Genomic DNA, 26,867 nt, shown 5'->3' on the forward strand with positions numbered 1-26,867 from the left:
CGTGCTTCACACGGATAACATTTCTTAGCCTCGACAGCATCCAAACAGGATATATAACTTCCAGATATCGACAGATATTTCAAGGTAAGTCTTTGTTGATTCGTATACAAACTTGTTTTTAAAAGAATGTGTTTATTATATTATATCGCGGTAAGTTATTTTATCTATATGTGTAGTCAGTATTTTGAGTATGTATACACATATACATTAACTTATACAAATTCCCTGATGTGCCTGTATCCTATTTGTGTTTTTATTTATGTAATAACGTACCGGCACATGAAAAATATATCATCTAAATCATTATATAGATGTTTAATGTTTTATTCTGTTTTCTTTTACAGATGAGAATGCTTATATAAGTACACACGGAAGTACGTGAAATGGCTCCTACACAAACAGTCTAGGTGGAAGTTGTTGCACCTATTTCATGCAGGATGAGCAGAAGACATTAAAAATATTATATAAACACTATATTTTGTTGTTATTGTACTTCAAAATACTAGAATAATGAAAATAAACAACGTAAAAACGTAAATGAAAACATTCGGCGGACGTCGTCAAAAAACGTTCCCCAAACTTTCATTTGCAACCTTTTTGCAACCTAAATGCAACGTTGCGATCGGACCTAATAACAAGAGGCCCATGGGCCTTAACGGTCATCTGACTCGTGGCACAAAACAACAAAGTCACAGTATAAAGTAGTGGTTAACAATTAATATAAACAATACAAGGAACTCCTTAGTTGAATGTGTAAGTTTCTGAAATAGGTAAATGTCATTTGTTGAACAAACTTGGTAGCCCTTCATCCATATATGGTTGTAACCCATTCAAGGATTAATATATGGAGTCAGATTTTAAAGCCAAATTTCAGCAAAGCTCCCATTTTTTTTTTACCTCCGCCGTACTATCCCCATGGGTCTTAGCTCGGTCCTTTATAAAATATTATTGTCCTCACTTAAAGTTCCCCCTTCTGAATCAATTAAAACCCATATAGACCAATTTTCATTGAGATATCGGAGATTGAACCCGAACACAGGAAGTGGGCCAGCGGCCATCTTCGAATACCAAAATATTATCGAAAATGTTTGCATGTTATTCAGCACCAATTAAAACCCCTATAGACCAATTTTCATTGAGATCGGAGACTGAACCCGAACACAGGAAGTGGGCCAGCAGCCATCTTGGAATACCAAAATATTTACGAAAAATGTTTGCATGTTGTTCGGCATCAATTATAACCCCTGTAGACCAATTTTCATTGAGATCAGAGACTGAAAATCTTAAAACAGGAAGTGAGCCAGCAGCCATCTTGGAATACCAAAATATTTACAAAAATGTTTGAATGTTGTTCCGCATCATTTAAAACCCCTATAGACCAATTTTCATTGAGATCGGAGACCGAAACCTGAAAACAGGAAGTTGGCCAGCTAAAATTAAGAAAATTTGCCCTTTTGGGCCCCACCCTCAGCTCCTAGGGGTCGGACCAGACTCATTTATATAACATATGATTGTCCTTCCCCAATAATGTTTCACACCAAATATGGATGAAATCCATCCAAGGATGAAGGAGGAGTAGGATTTTAAAGCTAAAATTAAGAAAATTTGCCCTTTTGGGGCCCCACCCCTCAGCCCCTAGGGGTCGGACCTATCTCATATATATAAAATATGATTGTCCTTCCCCAATGATGTTTCACACTAAATATGGATGAAAACCATCAAAGGATGAAGGAGGAGTAGATTTTAAAGCTAAATTTAAGAAAATTTCCCCATTTGGGGCCCCACCCCTCAGCCCCTAGGAGTCAGACCAGGCTCATTTATATAAAATATGATTGTCCTTCCCGAATGATGTTTTCACACCAAATATGGATGAAATCAATCCAAGGATGAAGGAGGAGTAGGATTTTAAAGCTTAAATTAAGAAAATTTGCCCTTTTGGGGCCCACCCCTCAGCCCCTAGGGGTCGGACCTATCTCATATATATGAAATATGATTGGCCTTCCCCAATGATGTTTCACACTAAATATGGATGAAATCCATCCAAGGATGAAGGAGGAGAAGGATTTTAAAGCTAAATTTAAGAAAATTTCCCCATTTGGGGCCCCACCCCTCAGCCCCTAGGAATCAGACAAGGCTCATTTATATAAGATATGATTGTCCTTCCCCAATGATGTTTAACACCAAATATAGATGAAATCCATCCGAGGATGAAGGAGAAGTAGGATTTTAAAGCTAAAATTAAGAAAATTTGCCCTTTTGGGGCCCACCCCTCAGCCCCTAGGGGTCGGACCAGGCTCATTTATATAAAATATGATTGTCCTTCCCGAATGATGTTTCACACCAAATATGGATGAAATCAATCCAAGGATGAAGGAGGAGTAGGATTTTAAAGCTTAAATTAAGAAAATTTGCCCTTTTGGGGCCCCACCCCTCAGCCCCTAGGGGTCGGACCTATCTCATATATATAAAATATGATTGGCCTTCCCCAATGATGTTTCACACTAAATATGGATGAAATCCATCCAAGGATGAAGGAGGAGTAGGATTTTAAAGCTAAAATTAAAAAACTTGCCCTTTTGTGCCCCACCCCTCAGCCCTAAGGGGTCGGACCTATCTCATATATATGAAATATGATTGGCCTTCCCCAATGATGTTTCACACTAAATATGGATGAAATTCATCCAAGGATGAAGGAGTAGTAGGATTTTAAAGCTAAAATTAAGAAAATTTGCCCTTTCGGGGCCCCGCCCCTCTGACCCTAGGGGTCGAACCATGCTCTTTTATATAAAATATGATTGTCATTCCCCAATGATGTTTCACACCAAATATGGATGAAATCATCCCAAGGATGAAGGAGGAGTAGGATTTTAAAGCGTAAAATAAGAAAATATGATTGTCCTTCCCCAATGATGTTTCAAACAAAATATGGATGAAATCCATCAAAGGATGAAGGAGGAGTAGGCTTTTGTATAAATAGTCTTACGCACGACGCACGGCGGACGGCGGACGGCGCACGGCGCACGACGACGGACAAAACACGATGACAATAGGTCATCCTGACCTTCGGTCAGATGACCTAAAAACGTCATCCGGATGTTGTGTGCCCACTGGGATGGGATGTCGCTCCACATAGTGAACAGCATGGTTGGTCGTGATCTACGCAGTATAGCTTGGTCACCTCCTCGGAGTGTGCGTTACACATTTCATGCGACGAAAGGATCTTCAAGTCACGGAGAACATCACATAAACTGACTAGTCAATGTTTTCGAGAGGCCTTCATCGCCCTGTGTACTTTTGAACACTCGTCACAATAGGCCTCCGAACACTGCACGCACCATTGCGTAGCTTGCATGTCTTTATCCATTTCATTACAAGCATCACATCCTTTCTTCTCTTTCTCTATCATAGATTTGTCTATCAACGTAATAATTATGTGATTGTTCGGAAATATACTTGCCCATTCCGCTTTGTTATTTACGGTTGCATTGTTCGGTAGGTGTGTCTCAGCACGACAAACTGGACACATAAATACCATTTTTTGTTGATATTGACGCCGCTCTGATTTCACTTGCGATTCTATCCATTGTTGTAGACAAAGTTCACAAAATGTATGAAGACAAGGTAAATATTTCGGTTTTGTAAATGTCTGAAGACAAATTGAACACACTGTTAAGTCCTCTGGGTCACTGACTGTCGCCATGATTCTGATAGTTCTTCCTTCTTCTTATGCATGAACAACTGTTAACACCCAAATATGACCAATGTTTACTTTAAAGAATTATGTCACGTGATTCTTTAACAATGTTTAAAATCTTATGAGAGTTAATTCTCTAAAATAATCATAAAATAGATAAATAACAAAACAAAACACTTTTATTCAAATATTTAGCATGTACACGGTATATGAAGTCCTGGTTTAATGGGACATTTAATCATAAACAAGTTTACAACATATGTAAATACCTCTCGATGACCTTGATGGTGTTATATTTAAAAAAGGAAGTTAAAATATTTGGCCGTTACAAAGCCGAACTTTCATCTTTGTTATTTAACTCTAAAGCAAAAGATATACTAAAGGTGTAATATGTATATAGAGGCAAGTGAGATATATCAGTAATGAATTTCATATGAAAGTTTCATATCTTAGGACAGACTATTTTTAGTAGAAAGCATTTACCTACTATAACTCATGTACAAAAAGTTCAGTGGACCTGTATCGCTCGCCTAGATATTGCAATTATTTTACCAAAAGAGGAAAGATATGTTCAAAGAATTTATTTTTATTTATTTTTTCTCGTAAAAAGGACGTAATTCATCATGGTAATTGATGCAAAATAATTTAGACCAAACAAACTTTGAGAAAAAATTGGCCCTTTTTTTCAAGGATAAATTTTCAAAACATTCAAATAGATCATTTATATTTCCAATAATGGGCCCAACCCCTCCTGCCTCATTAGGATCAGAGTAGTTTTTATGCAAAATGCATTCACATTCTTCCTAAGATGGTTATGACCTTTTGTTAAAATCCATGGGCCATAAAAATCAAACAAAGAAACCATTTCCCCCATTTTGCCCTGGCACTGTGGCCTCTAGGGCGGGAGTTCAGAGTCATCATTTATGCAAGATCTGATTCCTTTCCCAAAAAAGGATATATCTGATAGAATTATGTGTGAATCCATCAACTATTTTATTGCTAATAGCGATTTAAAGGACTTCCGATTTCCTCTATCGGATGATTCCGTCACTCCGGTCCCAGGGGAAGTGGAGGTGGGGTGATTTATAATTCATAATTTATAATATCCTTTCCATCCATGAAAAGTTCTGTCTATATTGGGGAAGGTTAACTAAAAGTTTTCTATTCTAGGTATATGTCAAAGCTTCTAATTCATCGAAAAATCTATTTCCAGTGGAAAATATAATAATGATAAACATATCATCATTACAGAAATGTATTGTACTTGCACGACTTCTGTGGTTATCGACGAATCCTAAGACAATTTCATATATGAATATGATCTAAATGTAAAATATACCTGGTACATGTATCTCCCCCCGTAAACACGTATACATTGTAGCTGCCTGTAGGACTTATCCCCCTCCGCCGATTAAACCATGATTTTCATCCCTTTGAAATGTAACAACTCGAAGTTTATTGGTAAAAATGGTATTATATCAGTATTTTATCATAAAATCGTAAAATCGTAAAATTTTCTGCAGTCACAATCCATATTGACTACATTTAGAAGTAAATGGAGCCATTTTAAAAACACAATCTAGCAATTAGTCTGTTGTTATAACGTTGATAGATTTCCGTTGGTAAGTTGTGTCCAGGTTAGGCCTATATTCTGACTATATTTATAAATTAAGATGATCGAACTCCTCCCATTACTGCTTGTTCGTATAGGTGAACTACAGATGAAAATAATAAATTAACTAAGACACTTGTATAATACAGACTATAATTACACATCCTTTAGTGTTTGTACTTATTATTATAGAATTTAGACGTGGCGGGAACACTAAAATTACAACACAATTCAAATTGCTGGCCGTAATATTGTGTTTATTGATGAAAAATTGATATTATAAAATGAATGGTCAAACAATCTTAAAACTTCAACACAGTCATTGTCCATACGCAGAACAATTACAAGTATCCAGAGGCTCAACATTTTATTGTGAATTTCTGAATAGTGTCTTGGCCAGACAATAAAATACCAAGCTTCTACTGATATAGTATTACGTAATTCATTGTCCCCATAGTTCAAGTTTAACATTTTCGACAAGGCCAAAGATATTCCTTTTTTGCATATTTCAGAGTTAGGTCCATTGCTTATTCATTGCGGGTTTACCAATGCTGGTTTGGCATTAAGCTTGAAAATAGCGGTTGGTGACGGATACTGAAAAGGTTATACATGTTTATATAAGTATACCTTTAAAGTAGAGTAAAAAATATTTTGAAATGTATTTAAATGATGTAATGGAGAGCTGGCGTGGAGATCAAGATTTAATTTTAACTAGATTGTATCTATGTTTTCATTGTTCAAAAATATCATATTTTCAATCAAATACAATTTATAATAATTATCATTTAATCTAATACCCCTAACGTTGTAAACACACTGTGATACTGAGTACATTACAGTACAGACAGACCATCATTATAAGCCTTGTCGTCACACGATCCCACTTTCCTAAATCACATCAGTATAAGCTGATATATCCATACTAACGAAATATCGTTAATATATATAACCATTTTAAACACTATTAATTATACAAGGTTGTCGTAGCATGTTTGTTTAACCATCTGTTAACAACGAATTATACAATTTGTTTCCACAAATACAAACATGTACAAACGATAATGCCATCTAGGTTATAACAATATCTGATTAGATTAAGAAAATAAATTAAATCAAATCATTTCAAGACCAATTTAACTAAGTTATTTTATCTAATTAAGAACTGCAATCAACACTCACAATTCATTGAGCAAATCATTCGGAATACATATATATATATATACACAAGAGCACTTTGAGAACATTGAACAATTTGTATTTCATTTTTCGGCAGCAAGTTGAAACCTATGATGCTGAGGATTAATATGTTGAAATCGAATACAAACTCGGAAATAGGAATTTGTCATGAAAATCTAATACTGTAAATGCAATAGCAGAATATCGCAGAACAAATATCTAATTTACAAGTATTTAGTCATCTGATTCACTCGAGGAATCATCGTTTACTCTGGAATAAGATGACACAGACATGGACATATATGGATTAAAAATATGACACAGACATGGACATATATGGATTAAAAATAGGACCAGTTTTAGGTGGCTCATAGATATGACCAGTGTTATATGGCCCATAAATAGTACCAGTGTAAGATGGCCTAAAGATAGGACCAGTGTTAGATGGCCCATAGATAGGACCAGTGTTAGATGGCCCATAGATAGGACCAGTGTTAGATGGCCCATAGGTAGTACCAGTGTAAGATGGCCTAAAGATAGGACCAGTGTAAGATGGCCTATAGATAGGACCAGTAGTAAATGGCCCATAGTTAGGATCAGTGTTAGATGGCCCATAGATAAGGACCAGTGTTAGATGACACAGGGATAGGACCAGTGTATATTACACATGGATAGGACCAGTGTTTAGCTTGCCTATAGATATGACCGTGTTAGATGAAACAGGGATAGGACCAGTGTTAGATGACACAGGGATAGGAGCAGTGTTAGATGACACAGGGATAGGACCAGTGTTAGCTGGCATATAGATAGGACCAGTGTTATATGAAACAGGGATAGGACCAGTGTTAGATGACACAGGGATAGACCAGTGTTAGATGACACAGGGATAGGACCAGTGTTAGATGACACAGGGATAGGACCAGTGTTAGATGACACAGGGATAGGAACCAGTGTTAGATGACACAGGGATAGGACCAGTGTTAGATGACACAGGGATAGGACCAGTGTTAGATGAAACAGGGATAGGACCAGTGTTAGATGGCCCAGATATAGGACCAGTGTTAGTTGGCATATTAAAAGGACCAGTGTTAGATGGACCCATAAATAGGACCAGAGTTAGATGGCCCGGAGATAAGGCCATATGGACCCGTTACCGAAAGAAGAGACTCTTTTTAACTTTTCAAAATCTGGTGAAAAAGAGCATTTGATATGTTGTGGTGTCATTTTAGGACATTTTAGTTTCGATGAATACCTTACTGTCTTTAAATTTTCTCTCAGTTCTCTTCACTTGGAGAAACAATTCGGTGTCTGCACTGTGATCTCGAGATTTTTCAAGAACTTGTCTCAAGTTCTTTATCGTCCCTTTTTGTAGAGAGCATTTTTCGGCTGCGGTATTCAGTTCACTCACCGCACGTGCATGCACGCCAGACACTTCTTGTAGGAAACGACTACGTATAACATTCATATGAGCAATAAGAGAATCTGCCAGTTCATTAGCAGACCTCTCGATGTCCTCCTTTTCCCTGTCTAATTTCGACAAGTTCTCCTGAATCATTCCCGAGGTTTTTCCAATTTCTTTTTCGCTTTTATTTAAATTCCCCAACAAATCAGAAAATTCCTGTTTGTTTTTGAAATCCTTTGCTGCTTCGGAAAGTTCCAAAACATTGTCACACTTCCTGTGGGATGTCGCTCCACAAAGTGTACAGCATGGATGGTCGTGATCTACGCAGAATAGCTTGATCACCTCCTCGGGGTGATCGTTACACATTTCAGCCGGCGAAAGACTTTTCAAGTCACGGAGAACATCACATAAACTGACTAGTCTATGTTTCCTAGAGGCCTTCATCGCCCTGTGTACTTTTGAACACTCGCCACAATAGGCCTCCGAACACTGCACACACCATTCGGTAGCTGGCATTTCTTTATCCATTTCATTACAAACATCACATGCTTTCTTCTCTTTCTCTATCATAGATTTGTCTATCAACGTAATAATTATGTGATTGTTAGGAAACATATTTGCCCATTCCGCTTTGTTATTTACGGTTGCATTGGTCGGTGGGCGTGTCTCAGCACGACAAACTGGACACATAAATACCGTTTTTTGTTGATAATGACGCCGCTCTGATTTCACTTGCGATTCTATCCATTGTTGTAGACAAAGTTCACAAAATGTATGAAGACAAGGTAAATATTTCGGTTTTGTAAATGTCTGAAGACAAATTGAACACACTGTTAAGTCCTCTGGGTCACTGGCTTCCGCCATGTTTCTGATATTACTTCCTTCTGCATATAAACAACTGTTGCCACACAAATATGACTAATGTTTACTTTAAAGAATTATGTCACGTGATTGTTTAACAATGTTTTAAAATCTTGTTAGAGTAAATTCTCTAAAATAATCATCAAACAGATAAATTACAAATTAAACCATTTTTATTCAATTCTTATTTATTTAGCAGATACATGAAGTCTTGTTTTAGTGAGACATTTCAAAAAGGAAGTTAAAATATTTGGCCGTTACAAAGCCGAACTGTCAAAGCTGTTATTTATCACTATTGCAAAACAAACATCAAATGTGTAATATGTATATATCATGTTTTAATACACCAGTATGTACATAAGGCATTCAAATAACTATTTCTTTACATATCAAAAGTTAATTGAGGTTTCGCTTTTGCATTTTGAAACTACCCTCGCACATATGCCAAAGATAACACTTCTTTCGATCGATATCCAAAAACAATGGTGTACGGAGAAAGGGAACACTAGCAGGTAAGATATATCAGTAATTATCGGTTTATGACATATTAAGAAGACAACTGTACTTAATACTAGTTACTTTAGTAAATATTAACATTATCTATACGTGAAATGAATTCTGAGCAGTTAGTTCAAAAGGTTACATTGTATTTTATAGGTAAAGTTCATAAAATAGGACAAACAATATTTTGTAACAATAAAAAAAGATCCAGGGGCCTGTATCGCCGCTCACCATGATACTACAATGTTTATTGCTAAAAAATCAAAGAGATTAACTAAGAATTGACATTTATTGATTAGAGCTCAAGTTTTAGTGAGAGAAAAAAACTAATCTTGTTATCGCATTGACGTCACGAGGTTGTATTTCATGGGTAGCCATGTTATATAGCCTCAGCCGACATGAGTATACTGAATGAGATAAACTAGTATTACAGCCGACCCGTAGGTATAAGAGAAAAGAAGCATTTTGCTCACATATCCAATGATCGATGAATTTTTCCTGCAAGTATTATGTTTTTCTGCTTCCGGATTCGGTCTGTAAGGTCATTTTTATGGTATGTACTGTCATTTAACTATTTTGATGACACAATAAACCTGTTTACCAAGTATCTTATCAATTTTGCAGTTAACACATATCATGAAAAGAGATTGACAAAATTTGCAATAAACACAAAACTTTATTCAGAAATGTAACATTTCAATTTAATCGTTTCAGATACATTTTCAAGGTGGCCATTATACAAATGGAGCTTCACAAGTCCAGCATCTCAACGTGCCATTTGTGCAGAAAAACTTGCAACAAACCAAAATACCTAACATGCCTTCACGCCTTCTGTGAAATCTGCCTGCATAAATGGATCCTCTCAGAAGTGAAAGAACCAGCAAGCAAATTGCCCTTCAAATGTCCTTCTTGTGATATAGATACAGATCCTCCAGTTGGCTGGACAATCAACAATGTGTCAAAATGGGCTAGTCTTTATCCCGATGATCGTTTGATCCAGTCGTATATTGACCGCGAGGAGATACGAAATGGAATTAAAAGTTGTGATATATGTAAGCTGAGTTCTGTTACTTCGAAAGCCAAATATTGGTGTAGGCAATGTAATGAAGGATATTGCGATTCCTGCAAAGCCGTACATACAGCAATGAAGATTTCCAAAAATCACGAAATTGTTCCTGTGTTTCAAGCATTAAATGATCACTCGCGAAACACCCCGAATGAACCATGTAGTAAACATCCAGAAGAGGACATCCGGTTGTTTTGTGCTGATCACAATAAACCATGTTGTGCACTTTGTTCCATAGTAGATCATCGCCGTTGTAAGAACGTGATTGATCTGCAAGAAGCAGCAACGAATTCAAAGTTTAAACAAGAACTGAAAAAAGAAACAAAATTACTTAAGAGATATTTTAATGAAACTCTTGAGGTGGAATTCAAAGCCAATCAAATAAGTAAGGAGCTTACGCAAGAGCGGTTACATTTGAAAAATACAGCTGAAGGATTTGTTGATAGAATATGTCATCGAATGAGGGAACTTCTTCGAGATTATAATACCAAGTTGGATAAAACTCACGCAAATGCAGTGGCAGAATTGGCTCTGGCCAGAGAGGATGCTATGAAAGAGCAGAGATTCTTAAGAAACGCTTTAAATCGTTTCGAATGCACATCAATTTCAGAAGATCAAGCGTTCCTCTGTCTGAAAAGAACTATAACGATGCACAAGAGCGTTACAAAAATAATGAACATTTCGGAACAGATGCGAGACAAAACTTTGAGACATTCTGAACCACCAGATGTGCAGGAGTTATTGTGTAAATGCCTAAGTGTTGTCAGCCTAGGTGACGTAACTATAGAGAACAGGGAGGTTCCACATTCGACGTCACGAACATTACACGATGTGAACAAATGGTTTATCGACAGCCAGACGACCAATCCGGTACAGAATACCGCTTGCTTCTACCAGAAAAACTGTATCATCATTGCCGGTTTTGAAGACAAAAAGATATATTTTTACGACTCTACGGGATCGAAGACGGCAGTTATAGATGTACCACATAGACCATTTGCAGTAGCCGTCATCGGATCAAGCATCATCGCCACCTTTCCGGAAGCGAACACTGTTTCTATGTTTGACTTGAAACCGCGTGACCAGATCGGAAGCTGCAAACTAAGTTACAACCTTCAAAACACATGTTATGGAATATCTGCAGTTCCAGATCATATTGACAGCACGGCTGTTGTAGTGTGTGATAACATGCTCGTGATCGTCGACGCTGAAGTGGGTACAGAAACAGATAAAATATATCTGAACAAAGACGGATACCGCCAAGTGATCGTCGACAAGAGTTTTCGGGCTTTCGTCACCAACTCGAACAATCATCGAGTTGTGTGTGTTAACCTTGCAACAGGTCAGCGCCTGTTTACATTTACCGATTACTCTACCCTGAAGTACCCATGTGGTATTTCACTGGATCCTTTAGGAAACGTGTATGTGGTAGGAACTCTCAGCAAGAATATAGTGAAACTTACCACTGATGGGAAGTACGAGGACATTGTGTTATCTCTGAGTAATGGACTGTACCATCCTCATGACGTGGCGTTCAAGAGAGACAGCTTTGATTTTATTGTTACAAATGATGTTGATGTTCGTTTATTCACATTCAAATGAGATTTCATTGCGAGCTGTCCAGCAAACAAGAAAATAGCGATAAAATTTCTGAATGTACTCGCGAGGCGTTTCTTGTGCCGATTCAGATTTCAGACAAATATTGTTTTCCTTTAGTATCGGTCAAGCACATATGAAAACTGTATGAAATTATCGAAGACCACTTAAGATTAAAATCCCCTATCCATGACTAATATATTACAGTTGGATAATAGAAGTTGGTGTACGAAATAATATCGAACCTGACTCTTCAAGTCTGCTTTAAAATATACAATCAATATTGATACTTAACAATTACTTGTATATAAGGTTGAATTGGATGTTAAGCAATAACAAACCCCGATCCTCTTTTAAACACAGTTCCTCCATTGTAAACTGCAGCTCATCGATCCCATCAAGCACTTCCTCACATATATTCATTTCTATTTTCCTATGGTAGGTAGCAGACCACATGCTTTTTGTTCAGTACAAATACATACTACTGATATACATATATACATAATGTTATGTGTTATGATGCCTGTCGCTTTTTAATTCCTGTGAGTAATCAAATAGTTCATCCATTCTAGCTTCCATACTTAGAACTTACAACGGTTTTATGACCCATGTAAAAATCTTACTGCTAAAAGAAAGTTAATGACTTAGTGTTTATTGTGTCTGTTCAAATATCTGACAACACCATCAATACCACATACATGTGTTTCGCTTGTTCCACAGTCAGAGCAAACATTTTTGTTGGCTTACCTATGTTGCTAGAATTTGACTTGAAGAGAACTTCTTAGGAATATTGTACTTAATTTGAACCATATAACATAAATGATGAATTAAGTGAAGCTACACAACAATCACTAGCAACTACATAATCATTAAATTTCAAGAGGGTTATAATTTTACAAAATTTTATGTAACATAGTTTTCTAATCTGTTAATTTTCAACAAATAATAACAATCACTCTCAAAAATGTTCTCTTAGCTGTCTCCTAAAATGAAGTTGGGAAATTCAAACAACATTATTGGAAAGAGCATGGACTTTTTGCCTCGTGAATATAACTCAACATAATAATTTCGGACATGCTGTTTCAAAAGTTGAAGATTCCGTAAATCCAAGAAAGAATAATTACTGTATCCGACCCAATAGAATTGAAGGAGCACTTGCTCAGTGAGACCAATTTAGATCTGGACCTTTCACAAAATCATCACAAAATCAAGTTGCAATAGAAAATAAAATAATATATTATATGGTATTTAAATCACAGAGTCTGTATTTAAATGTAATGTCTAAATGACCAGGTAAGTGAAACTAAGGCCTATAACTTAGTGGGAGGGTGGAAGCATATTGGGTTATTGGTGATTGAAGAAAAGGGGTTCTCTTGTAGATTAATATGGTTTATACATGTAATTTCAACATACTTCCTCTTGTTATGATATGTCCAGTAAAAAGCAAATAAAAATCGGTATTCAAATAGAGTACTAAATAACAGAAGTAATGCATTAAGACAAAAACAATGTCTGTTTTAAGATTATGATCTTCTTCCAAGATATTGTTAAATCTACCATATTCGCCATAATTAATGCACAGGGAAAATTTCTAACTAGGGTGGATGCAATGCCGTTCATTTTGTAAATATCATCTAGTGTAATTGTTTAACTTGTAGGGTTTTGTTATAGAAGCTGCATCTTACGGCATCTCTACTCGGAAAATATATAGTTAAATGTTCATTCAATATTGTGTACATGTATTTGGTCAATATTTGGTTAGTTGTAGCTAATCCTTGCGATGTTTATACAGAAACTTAGGTTCATTACCGTAGCTATCAATGTATAGTCATGTACGTACGAAGTCCATCCTCACTTCGTTTTTCTAGGATAAGATATTAGGGTCTTTTGTAGTAGACTTCTATATTCATCAGAATTAGTTATGTTGTCTAAAGTAAATATGACATACCTTTTATAAATAGAAGTGTCCATATAATAGTAATTTATTGTTGTACATTATCAGTCAGCGTCTGCTAGATTGTAGATCGCCTACTTTGTTTTAACTTTCGGAACTCTCTGACTTTATTGTCTAAAGTAAGCGTAAGCATATAGCATGTAAAATCTAGAGAATTATACATACGGGTAAATTTATGTGTATCGCGCCCTTTGTGTGGTCGATCAATAGTATAAATAGTTGACACCCGCGAATATTCATGAAGAGCGATTCTACTCCTCTGACGAGACTGTTGTTCTCCACACTCCTCATACCAGCTTACAGATATACTTTCCCACAAGTATTATGAATTCAGCTGAATAGGTAAAGAACTAATGATATAAATACTTGAGCGTTTTTGTAAAAGAGCATCACCCATGACTTATACTATATTATATAGTATATATAAATCTCCCGTCTCCAATATTCACCAATATTCGCCTTAGGATTTTTTATAATAGAGTAATAATGAACATTTATCAATGATAAACATAGTTATTGGTGCTCTCGCGTAGTTTTAAATAAGTTTTAACACAATTTCTTTGATATTATCAGTATTAGGCTAAATTGTCAATAATCGCCGATAATCGCCGATAATCGCTAACATTCGCCAATATCTCCAATAGATTCCGGCTGGAATCTGTTGTTGTGGCGAAGGTGATTTTTGAGAGAATTTATATACGAATATGTTGTAAGATATTAATATGAAAGTTGAAGTTTAGTGAATGTGTTGTACCATTAAATATCATAAATTGTAATTCATTTATGAGTTTGAGTTTGAAATATTTATGTCTACCAAAGTAAGTTTCCAAGTGTGTTAAACGCTAGCGATTATTTCAATAATAGACAGCGACGTTACAGTGGGGGTATCGCTTATTAGCAAACCAAAATGTAAGCTGTGGACAAAATTCTAACAATCCTACCATATCTTACTCTTTCTATAATCATAGAACGATAATCTGTCACAGTAAACATTCATATGCCTTCTTCTCTTAGAGATGTATTATTACGTCATGATTCACACGTGAAAGACTTTCAACACATGCCATAACACGGATTTCATGTAATATGAGATACAATGCCAATGTTATAAACACCCCACAGTTGCAAAACATTGTTTTAATCCATGGGATGGGAGTATTTATATAACACCAACTTCTTCGAATAAGGGAAGGGTGTTTACAAAACTGATTAAAGTTATTAACAATCAAACATCAATAGACATCCAATCAATACAATTAAAAAAAACGTAAAAAGGGCATTTACCTGATTTGAAATGCATTTATTTATACAAAAAAGATATGTCCAATGAAAGAATTTTGTGTGTGAATATGATGATATGAAAACAGCATCATATAATAGTGCATCACTAGCCAAGTTAAACATTAAATATCTTATTTAAGAATGATTCGGAACATATGCGATATTGTTCCTGAATATAAAACATGTACTGTGGTGATTTTGAGAATATAGATTGTTTTAATAGAATGTTGATATGTTTAGGAAAGATAGATGTTTTATTTCGTGTAAATAGAGAACATATAGTTATAGTCAAGCCAATCTGTTCTACTCAAGTACGGAGGCCTTTGAGTACGGTGAAGGCTGTAATAGTAATCTGGTATAGGTTTACGCATCTCGCTTTGGTTCGTAAATAGTACTCTGAAATTCCTTTATGGTGTGTACAAGAAGTGGTCATCTAGGTAAAGGTGTGTACACGATTTTGGTCAGGGTCGCAATGCGGACAATGCCTTGGTCCATATTAGGCACATGTTGAGCACGTGCATAAAAGTAAAAGGTTAGTATTGGTCAATAGAACAATTTTGGAGTTAATGAATATTAATTATTAATGAAGCCGTATGAATAGAGCTGCGCGCTTAACATATAACAGAGTTTTTTTCTGTAGTTTTAGAAGTGGTGAAAGTGCCGTTACTTTGTGAGGAAGTACTTGTAAGTAGACTTGTATGAACATTGTGTGAAAGAGCCTTGTCAGAATTAGTGTAAAAGTACGATGTGGATTTATTCTATGCTGTTAAATGTATGTACTATGGATTCACTATGGATTAATAAAGTTCGGAACTGTATCCATGTTGTCAAGTCATTTGTCGCACCACGTTTCATCCCAAAAAGAACCCATATCGTCTCGTACTTGCCGTTAATACGGGAATTTATGACGTTACAATTGGTGGCGGCGTGTAAAGGCGGCGACATTACAGTACTAACAAGTATACAAAGAAAAATGACGAGTAACAAAGACTTTTGAAGATAGAAGAGGAATGACCTCAACCTTTGAAGCCAATACATTGTACCGTTATTCGATCAACCAAAGGACAAACTATCCTATCACTTGTACGTACAATTTATCATACATAGAGCCTTCAGTTTCGATATGACATAATTCAGTGGTGGATAAAACAGGAATGATAGTAACACCTAACTAAGTTGAAAGTAACACCTGGGATATCTAAGTTGAATTACTAAATCATAACGTCTCACCTGTTGATCTATTTAAAATGTAATTGTTTCTTATTGCAAGTTAAACTATATATGTATATAGTAGGAAAGTTTCTTATAACACATATTTTTTTAATATTTCCATTCAGTTCCATGTAATTATCATTACGTCAACAGTTATGCAGTTGTTACGGTGATATGATACTGTTCCAAGTGCAAAAATATTTTACATATATACAGTTGATTTCAACAGAGCAAATATTTTCACTCCACTAAAACGATTCTCAACAGATAAACATACAACAAGAACACAATTTATCAAAGAAATAATCCCATCCCTGTGGGCAGACATCTAATGTTGATCATTTCATCGCTTATATTGTATAGGTTGCCTCAGAACGTATTGTGAACAATCAATGCAAATCACAGTATCTACAGAACAAACATGAAATAATTTTAAATATGCCAAACCCATAACCTCGCATAATGACTTGGTACATGTACCTTAGAGGAGAATTAACAAATATTTGCAATTCATTTTCCAATATTGTTTGTTTGTTTGATTATTTTAACGTCCTATTTACAGCCAGGGTCATGTAAGGACGGCTACCCATGTATGAAATGTGTAGTGTGTGTGAAGTGCGAGGTGCGTGTTTTGGGAGACTGCGGTAAGTTCGTGTCGTGTCTTCTTGTATAGTGTAACTGTTGTCTTTTTTATAGTGCTATATCACTAAAGCATGCCGCCGAAGACACCGGGGACAGAACCCAGAGCCTTCCTCACAGGGGCGAACGCTCAACTCAATGCCAAAATGGAGGCATTAGGAAAGATAAAGTCAGTAAGGAAGAGGAGAAAAGATAATATCCTAAATTTAGTCGCCTTTTACGATCATGCAATAGGGGCAGCAGGTACAATTCTAACGCCCGACCAGCAGGGTCATTTTTATAACACCTAAAGTTGAATTGTATAATAAAGGACATAAAATTGAAGAGATATAAGTTTGTAACTTAAGTCCATGTTAATGACCTACACAAGAAAAATGTATATGGATTTACTTCACCCTGATATGTGGTTTGGTTCTAGTAAATGATGTCACATAATGCTGACTGCCTGATACATGTATCTTATTATGTATTCGGTTAAAATTGTAATTTTCAGAACCGTTTTGATCTCCCTCTCTGATATGGATCGAGTTTAATGTGTTAAGTGACATTATTTAAACCAAGCACGAACTATGTGTAATGTTGTATATATAAACTACAGGGGCGACTGAAAGCCGTCTCAAACTACAAAATTTTTAAAGTGAATGAGAACTGTGAATATGTTCTTAAGATTGAGGAGATTGACAATTAAATTACGTTTGGCATGGAACCATGCAAGTCAAAATATATAAATGCTACCAGTACTTGTGTAAATAGACTGTACAGTTTGTGTTTTTAATGCTATGCGCAACCGGAAGTGAAGTGACAGTTGAAACTGTAACCAGTAATTAAATGACCACGATGGATCTTCACAAGCTAGAACTAGCTTACAGCGATCCGACCACAGCGATTCAGCGAGTTCGAGCCTTCCTCTAAACATCCACAGTCACATGACCATTCAACTTTCTTTAAACAATGGAAGCAATTGTTAGTGAACACATTCACTTCGCCAAAAGATTTGACATCTTCGATACGTTTGGGATAATTCGAAAAATAAGAATTCAATTCTAGATGTGTCATTGTATGCATTTCAATTTTGATATGTGTCGTACTCCTTTCACACCTCTGCAAGTTACACTTTTTCTTGGCGATCTCTAATGGATTCACCAGTTGTCACTGCCCGTCTGAGAGTTGTTGAAGCAAGCATCATATCAAGTTTATATGAGCAATTCGAGTATCCACTAGTTTATTAGCAGATCTCTCAATTTCTAGCTTTTTGTCATCCAATGAAGACAACTGTCCCAGAATAGTCTTGGAATAGTTTTTTTTACATCATTCAGGGTCTCTAGCAGTGCAGTAAAGTCGGTTTTATTTCTGACATCAATTGCTTCAGTACTCCCCCTAATGCTATCGGATTTATTTTGTCTTTCTATCCTAGGTTTGTTCATCGGTAAACTTATCAAGATTACATACCGTATAACCGGTTATTTACTTTTCGCGCTTTTAAGTAAACAAAAAATCATACCCCAACTGATAATATATAATCACCATTTGGTGTAAGCATTGTCTCTACTAGACTTAAATACATAGTGATATCTCCCTCGTGAACAGAAATAAACACTGATAACAGATTGTAGGACTTTTCTCTCGTCTCATATAGATAACATCCCATTGAAATGTAACAACTCATTACCTATATACATCTTGGATGGTATGATGCGTCATGGTCCCGTCGTCAGGTGAATCCTCCTTCCTTGGTTGTTTCGGCGCTGTTCACTACAACCTCCGGAGGTGCGCCGACTGGGGTGATCAGGTCCCAGCCCGGAACCACTCAGCTGTCCGCTAGTATATTGCAACACTGTTGTTCTGATATTTAATGTTCATACACAACTTGATGTTACTGGTGTTGCCCTCTCCACTGTTCCTCTCTCTTCTTCCACAGCCACATTGATGCCACCTCAGCCTCTCTGCAGAGCCGCCCTATCAATCTTCTTCTCTCTATGCCAGTAATGCCGATGATCCGCAGGGCCCTCCACATAGACTGCCCAACGAAACCACGACAACCAACCTCCACAGGAAGACACCACATTCTCCATCCTCGTTGCTGGCAGTCTAATACCAAATCTTGGTACTTTGGCCTGTTTTCGCTCATAGGCGTCGTTGATCCGATCCTCCCACGGTTATAGAAAGTTATAGTCACATATTGCTTATTGATAAAACATGATATTTAATTCGTTTAAATGATGCAAAATTCTCTGATACTTTTCTTTGGTCTGCTACCTCATTGAGCGAAATATTCTTAATACATATATATATGTACATGAGAACACTTTAAAAAAATAGGACTTTTGAACAGAAACACTGCTGTGATCGCCAAAATTTTATCCACGAAATATTGTTGAGAATTGAAACCCAGATCATGAAAATTTAAAACTCAATTTCCTAGTTTTAAAAAAATCCCATGGAAAATGCCATGTTTACGGTGTAGTAAAAACAGGTCTTTGTAATGAAAATCTAATATGACATAGCAGAAAAGCACGAGAACAAAATTAGTTGGCTGATTCAGTTAAGGTATCAACGTAGACATCTACTTCTTAAGTGTACATTCTAAAGGTCTACAACATCGACGGCGATATGAAGGTGGTAGCCAAGCTTCAGAATGAAATGTCTCAAAGATAATTCGAAGCACTGACATTGCCGAAAGAAGAGACACTTTTGATCTTGCACGTGCATGCACGTCAGACAGCTCTTGTAGGAAACGGCTGCGTAAAGCATAAGTATGAGCAATATGAGAATCGACCAGTTTATTAGCAAATCAGAAAATTCTTGTTTGTTTTTAACATCCTCCTTTGCTGCTTTGGAAAATTCCAGAACATTGTCATACTTTCTATGAAATGTCGCTCCGCAAAGTATACAGCATGGTCGGTCGTGATCTACGCAGAATAGCTTGATCACCTCCTCGGGGTGATCGTTACACATTTCATCCGACGAAAAGACTTTTCAAGTCACGTAGAACATCACATAAACTGACTAGTCTATGTTTCCTAGAGGCCTTCATCGCCCTGTGTACTTTTGAACACTCGTCACAATAGGCATCCGAACACTGCACACATCATTGGGAAGCTGGCGTGTCTTTATCCAATATATTACAAACATTATATGCCTTGTTCTCTTTCTCTACCATAGATTTGTATATCAACGTAATAATGATGTGATGGTTAGGAAAAGTACTTGCACATTCCGCTTTGTTATTTACGGTTGCATTGTTCGGTAGGCGTGTCTCAGCACGACAAACTGGACACATGAATACCATTTTTTGTGGATATTGACGCCGCCCAGAATTCACTTGCGATTCTATCCATTTCTGTAGACACAAAATGTTTGAAGACAAGGTAAATATTTCGGTTTTGTAAATGTCTGAAGACAAATTATACACACTGTTAAGTCCTCTGGGTCACTGACTAAACACTTTTATTGAAACCTTTAGAAGATTGACAGACCGATAGTGTTATCAATTACATGTAATTTGCTACAAATGTAAACATAGCCCATCCTATTCCCCTTTCACCCCGGTACAATCACAAACCAATTACGCGTTTGTATGGCTAGATGTTTAATCAAACTAAACGTAATTCATATATTTGATAAAATTGAATTAAATGTGTCAATCGTAAGATATGCCATCCAAACGATATGGTTCTATTGTTTACACCGGCCTGTACAGATGTGTAGCTAGGCCAAACTCATTTATCAAATTATTTATCACTCATCTGAATGATTGTATGCTGTTTTGTTAATAATATATAGAATATCACATGAAGATAAAGTTTATCGTACTCAGCGGATACCAGTGACTGGGAGCAGCTGGCTAAGGGAGCACCACAGAGGTCAATTGTAGGCCCACTTTTAATGAACATTTTCATTAATGGCATGTTTTACCATATCGAAAAATATGATTTATATAACTATGCAGATAACAACACCCTATCTTTCGCCAGTAATAACAATATCCCTCTTTCAAATACACCGTGAAAAGAGAGTCAGAATGTGATCAATTGGTTTGGTAAAAATGGGATGCAGGCAAACCCGGAAACATTTCAAGCTATCTGTTTAGGCAAAAAAGCTAAAAAATCTCGTCCCTTCTTTCAACATTGGCAACCACAAAATTAAATGTAAAAGTTTTGTTAAATTATTGGGTGTTGACACCGACTCTGATTTAAAGTTGGATCTACATATTTCCAACATCTTAGAAAAGCCTCAAAACAAATTTGTATTCAATAAAGAATTGACTGTCATCTTAACAAGAAGTACAAAATAACTATTTCTAAATCTTTTCTCTTTTCAAACATTAATTAGCATGGCACTTCTGTAGTATTAAAAAGGAAGCTAGAGAAAATTCAGGAAAGGGCTGTTCGCTTCATCGAAAATTACTTTACTAGCCCTACACACGTACTGTTAGAAAGAAATAAGTGTTCTTTCCGTCATGAGAATAAGAAGTATGGCCGTTGAAGTTTTTAAGATTTTAAATGGTATTAGTTCACAGTATATTGCGGACTTTTAAAAATTTTAAAGTCTAACATTATTATTCCAACAAGACCTCACGGCATAACCACAGGCAGTCCAGCTGTGGAATAGTCTCCCGAATGATATTCGAAATCCGAATCCTTCACTGTCTTCAGAAGACTGTTGTAAACCTGGGAAGCTTAATAATGCGCTGTAACATTTTTACCAAATAAGATTTTTTGTAAAAATCATTGAACTTACTTGTAGCTGTTTGTGTTTTTCCTGCTGCTTTTAATGCCTACCTTATTTTGGTTTTGTTTATTTTACTTTTTAGATGCTTTTATTAATTGCTTGTGTCACAAATGTCAGTCTTATTAGTATACTTTTAATTATTGTCTTAGATATTGTATTGTTGTTAAAGAGTATGTAATATTAGCAGGTACCATTTCAATCTTTATCTTTTGCCATATTGGCATATATGTACATTAGACTACTGTCTTTTAATCTGAAATTTATTGCATACGTGAGCTTTGTGTTTGCATGGCCTTTAACAATTTAGTGCTATTTTACCCAGCCTTTTGTGATGCATGCTTCCTCCTGTGCTATATATATATATGATGTCTCTTTTATTTTCGTTTGTTACAACTTACTGTCGTTGTAGTAATAGTAGCGTTCTACCTTTAATTCTAAGGCTCCGCCTGTGGTGCACCCACCGTGTAAGTTCCTATCGCGCTCCGTGATAACTTCAAAAAGGAACTAAACCGAATGGAAACGTCTGAGGCCATAACCAAAGTTAACGAGCCGACTCCTATTACTCGATGACGACTCTAGAGGAGATCTTACCTGATCTCACAGGTGCATAGCATTTCACAAAACTAGATGCCCGATCCGGCTATTGGGTTATAAAGCTTAGTATTCCATCGTCTTTCCTTACCACATTTAACACCCGAAACGGACGGTACAGATTTTTGAGAATGCCCAAATCGAGTCGATTAGGAACATGGGTCTCCTCGGGACAAAGCTGAATTGGAGACCGTGTGTGGGATGGTCAATTACCTAGCTAAATTCGCGCCAAATTTGTCAGAATATACAAATCCGCTACGTCAAATACTACCAAAAATGAAGAGTTTGTTTGGGAGTATGCCCAAAACAAGGTTTTTGAAGAAGTCAATGAATTGATTACCAAGACTTCAGGTCCCATTTTGAACTATTATGATGCTATGAGCCGTGACGCTACTGTTTGACGCCTCCAAATATGGTCTAGGCGCTACCCTTTTGCAGAGAGAGAGACCCGTCGCGTTCGCATCATGGATGTGGAATCGGACAACAATCCACTGGAGTCAAGTTTTAAGAAGCCGTTAGGTGTCGTGCAGGCTTGACTTCAGTGCATGATGTTACAACTCCAAAAGGATGACTTCCCTGTAGAGGGAAGGATATTCCAGTCGCGGATACTCTATCGCGGAGATTCCTACCCGGTACATTCCCAAGCCTTTAAGAAGGCATATGGCATATGGTTATGTCGAACCTATTAGTCAGTAGCAGCCGTCTGAGCGAGATCAAACGCGTATGTGATTCAGATCCTCAGATGAAAACGCTCTCCAAGATAATCAGTAATGGTTGGCCGGACAGAAGTAAGGACTGTCCAGAGTCTGTCATGGAATTTTGGTATTATCGCGATGAACTAACCACAGTGGATGGTTTGTTGTTCAAAGGTCAAAAGTTGGTTATACTAAAAGGAATGAGGTCAACCATGCTTGAAATAATACATGCTGGACACATGGGTGTTAAAAAGTGCCGTAGTAGGAGTAGAGATTATTGTTTTGGCCAAATATGAACAAAGATATTTCTGACATGGTGCTTAATTATGACATTTGTCTATCGATGCGCAATTCGAATCCAAAAGAACCGCTCTTGTCTCGTAACTTCCATCTCGACCATCGCAAACTGTAGCCACAGATTTATTCTCATGGAATGACCAAGACTTTGTAGTTTTAGTCGATTATTATAGCCGCTTTTTCGAAGTCAGCAAACTCTCCAGTACAAAGAGTTGTACTTTGGACAGATTTTTAACAGTTTTGATCTAATATCTACATAAATAGGACATTTCAAGATAAAATTATATTCATCTTCAATTCTTGCACAATTAAAATAATAAGAATGAGCATATAAAAGATACCCGTGGTATTGTATTTCTTTCATTAGTGTACATACATACGAAGGAGGAATATTACAATTATTCAGCGGTCTATTACACGATGCCATTATGTAAATGAACTCAAGTATTTTCAAGTATCGCAAGATTAAAATATTATGAAACGAAAGAAAATCCATAAGTTATGATAACCCTTGAGCCATATGTTCGCATAAGTAAACTCCAGATAAGTAGTAAGAAACTTGTATGTATGAGACTATAATTATACTGTCTTTGATCTTTTCATCTAGCGGTTATAGGATCAGTTCTTTGTGATGGAAATATGATATGCGTTAGCAGGATACCAAGGCACAGATAAATATTCATCTGATTCCAGGTACTCTCCAAATTGGTCTAGGCAAACTAGGAGTTTTTCTAAAATATAAACAGACAAAGGAGGGGAAGGAGGAGATGAACTAGAAGATGGAGCAGACACAGGAAGGGAAGGAGGAAATAAACCAGAAGATGGAGCAGGCAAAGGAAGGGAAGGAGGAGGGAGGTAAACTAAAAGATGGAGCAGGCAAAGGAGGTGAACTACAAGATGGAAAATGCAAAGAAAAGGAAGGAGGAGGTAAACTAGAAGATGGATTAGGCAAAGGAAGGGAGGGACGAGGTGATCTAGAAGATTGAGCAGGCAAAGGAAGGGAGGGACGAGGTGATCTAGAAGATTGAGCAGGCAAAGGAAGGGAGGGACGAGGTGATCTAGAAGATTGAGCAGGCAAAGGAAGGGAGGGACGAGGTGATCTAGAAGATTGAGCAGGCAAAGGAAGGAAGGGAGGAGGTATACTAAAAGATGGAGCAGGCAAAGTAGGGGAAGGAGGTGGTGATCTAGAAGTAGAGCAGGCAAACGATGGGAGGAAGGAGGTAAACTAAAATATGGGCAGGCAAAGGAGGGGGAGAGATGAGGAAAACTAGAAGATAAGAAATGCAAAGGAGAGGAAGAATGAGTTGAAGTAGAAGATGGAGAAGACAAAGGAGGAGCTATTGAGAAGATTGAGCAGACAAAGGAGGGGAAGGAGGAGCTTTTCTAGCTCGCAAGTGAGGGGAAAGAGAGTGTGTGCGAGAAGACTGTGTAGGCAAAGGAGGGGAAGGAGCTAACAAAGGTTGAGAGTAAGGAGAATGAGGAGCTATTTTAGCAGATGGAGCAGGCAAAGGAGGGGAAGGGGGAGGTAAACAAAAAGATGGCACAGACAAAGGAGGGGAAGGGGGAAGGTAAACTAAAAGATGGCACAGTCAAAGGAGGGGGAGGAGAAGGCGTTCTAGTTGATGACGCATACAAAGGAGGGGAAGGAGGAGGCGTTCTAGGTGATGACACAGACAAAGGAGGGGAAGACGCTAATCTAGAAGATAGAGCATACGAAAGATGAGGTGTAGTAGAGGATTTAGCATACAAAGAAGTATGTGTTCTATAAGATGGAGCAGGCAAGGCAGAAGTTATTGTAGAATGAGATGACTTAGGAAGATAGGATCAGGTTTAGAATTTGAAGCACTGACATTCCCAAGAGAAGAGACACTTTTGAACTTCTCAAAATCTGGTGAAAAAGAGCATTCGATAGCTTGTCTTGTCATTTTAGACAGTTCGGTTTAGATGAATACCTTCCTGTCTTTAAATGTTCCTTCCGTCCTCTTGACTTGAAGAAATAATTCGGTGTCTGCACTGTGATCTCGAGATTTTTCAATAATTTGTCTCGAATTCCTAATCACCTCTTTTTGTAGAGTGCATTTTTCGGCTGCGGTATTCAGTTCGCTCACCGCACGCCCATGCACGAGAGAAAGCTCTTGCAGGAAACTTTTGCGTAAAACATTCGCATGAACAATAATAGAATCGGCCATTTCATTAGCAGACCTCTCGTTGTCGTCCTTTTCCATGTCTAAATTCGTCAAGCATATTTTTTTCGCTTGTATTTAGGTTCCACAACAAATTAGAAAATTCCTGTTTGTTTTTAACATCCTTTGCTGCTTCGGAAAGTTCCAGAACATTGTTACACTTTCTATCCCAGTGGGCACATAACGTCCGGACAACATTTTGGCAACGTTTTATTTAGGTTGCGACGTCGGGGACATTCTGACAATGTTGTGAGAACGTTTTTCTCCAAACGTCCTCACGACATTAGCACTTGACGTCCTGAGAATGTTTTTATATGGTTAGGAAAAAAACTTTGACAATAATTTAATATATTTCAAAAAGTATTATTGTTGGAAACAACTTTTAAAGGAAGCGAATGAATCTATTCAAATAATGATACATACAAGTAGGCCTTATATTTTTTTCAATAATTATTAACTAATAAAAAAATAATTAATCATTTTTTGTACTTTTAAATAGTTTTATTTTTTTAATTACAGATACTATAGGTATTAATTGAATAGATGAAAACAAAACAAAAAGTATAATTATAAATACCAAGTTTACATACCGATTATTACGTCAAATATGTAAACTACCGAGTTATGATAAAAGAGTTGTGTTACCTCCCTTTCATTTTAAAGTTTATCCGCTAGGGGTCGGTATTAACTATTTAAAACAAAAAATTAAAATCATTAGAATAAAGCGTCTTTTTATACCAATAAATTGTGATTTTATTTATATGACATTTTACATATTTTCCCCGCACACTACAGAAACTAGGAGTGGAAACTCGTAAAGATTTGTTTGGTGTTTGCGCGGTTATTTTCACTTCCGGTTCTTTGTTCATTCAAACTTTGTGTACACACGTGCTTCACACCGATAACATTTCTTAGCCTCGACAGCATCCAAACAGGATATATAACTTCCAGATATCGACAAATATTTCAAGGTAAGTCTTTGTTGATTCGTATACAAACTTGTTTTTAAAAGAATGTGTTTATTATATTATATCGCGGTAAGTTATTTTATCTATATGTGTAGTCAGTATTTTGAGTATGTATACACATATACATTAACTTATACAAATTCCCTGATGTGCCTGTATCCTATTTGTGTTTTTATTTATGTAATAACGTACCGGCACATGAAAAAATATATCGTCTAAATCATTATATAGATTTTTAATATTTTATTCTGTTTTTCTTTTACAGATGAGAATGCTTACATAAGTACACACGGAAGTACGTGAAATGGCTCATACACAAACAGTCTAGGTGGAAGTTGTTGCATCTAATTCATGCAGGATGAGCAGAAGACATTAAAATATTATATAAACACTATATTTTGTTGTTAT

General features: G+C 36.6%; 3 protein-coding genes and 1 long non-coding RNA gene across 4 annotated transcripts in view; 2 read left to right on the forward strand and 2 right to left on the reverse strand.

Annotated features, from left to right (window-relative positions):
* LOC138321502 (uncharacterized) lies at positions 1 to 26,853 on the forward strand. Its single transcript, XR_011208340.1, has 2 exons — positions 1 to 84; positions 26,725 to 26,853. It is a non-coding gene; the product is annotated as an uncharacterized lncRNA (long non-coding RNA).
* Positions 7,196 to 26,867, reverse strand: part of LOC138321495 (E3 ubiquitin-protein ligase Midline-1-like) — a 28,042-nt gene continuing 8,370 nt past the window's right edge. The window contains exon 2 of the mRNA XM_069265225.1: positions 7,196 to 7,618. Coding sequence (XP_069121326.1) covers positions 7,571 to 7,618 — 48 coding nt within the window. The 3' untranslated portion in view covers positions 7,196 to 7,570. The remainder of the gene's footprint in view (positions 7,619 to 26,867) is intronic.
* On the reverse strand, positions 7,702 to 8,774 carry LOC138321497 (E3 ubiquitin-protein ligase TRIM45-like). Its single transcript, XM_069265227.1, has one exon. The coding sequence runs from the start codon at positions 8,746 to 8,748 to the stop codon at positions 7,708 to 7,710; it is 1,041 nt and encodes a 346-aa protein (XP_069121328.1). The 5' UTR covers positions 8,749 to 8,774; the 3' UTR covers positions 7,702 to 7,707.
* On the forward strand, positions 9,040 to 14,617 carry LOC138321492 (E3 ubiquitin-protein ligase TRIM71-like). The gene is made up of 2 exons (XM_069265221.1): positions 9,040 to 9,257; positions 9,961 to 14,617. Exons 1-2 carry the CDS (start codon positions 9,097 to 9,099, stop codon positions 11,912 to 11,914), a joined length of 2,115 nt encoding a protein of 704 aa, XP_069121322.1. The 5' UTR covers positions 9,040 to 9,096; the 3' UTR covers positions 11,915 to 14,617.

The sequence above is a fragment of the Argopecten irradians genome, chromosome 4, assembly GCF_041381155.1.
Source record: "Argopecten irradians isolate NY chromosome 4, Ai_NY, whole genome shotgun sequence".
NCBI classification, from domain to species: domain Eukaryota; kingdom Metazoa; phylum Mollusca; class Bivalvia; order Pectinida; family Pectinidae; genus Argopecten; species Argopecten irradians.

What these genes read in the sequence shown, in the direction of transcription:
- LOC138321497 (XM_069265227.1), bottom strand. Translation starts at nt 8,748, where the DNA reads ATGGCGGAAGCCAGTGACCCAGAGGACTTAACAGTGTGTTCAATTTGT.
- LOC138321492 (XM_069265221.1), top strand. Translation starts at nt 9,097, where the DNA reads ATGTACATAAGGCATTCAAATAACTATTTCTTTACATATCAAAAGTTA. An exon ending in GAGAAAGGGAACACTAGCAG is followed by an intron (nt 9,258 to 9,960) that starts GTAAGATATATC and finishes TAATCGTTTCAG; the next exon opens with ATACATTTTCAAGGTGGCCA.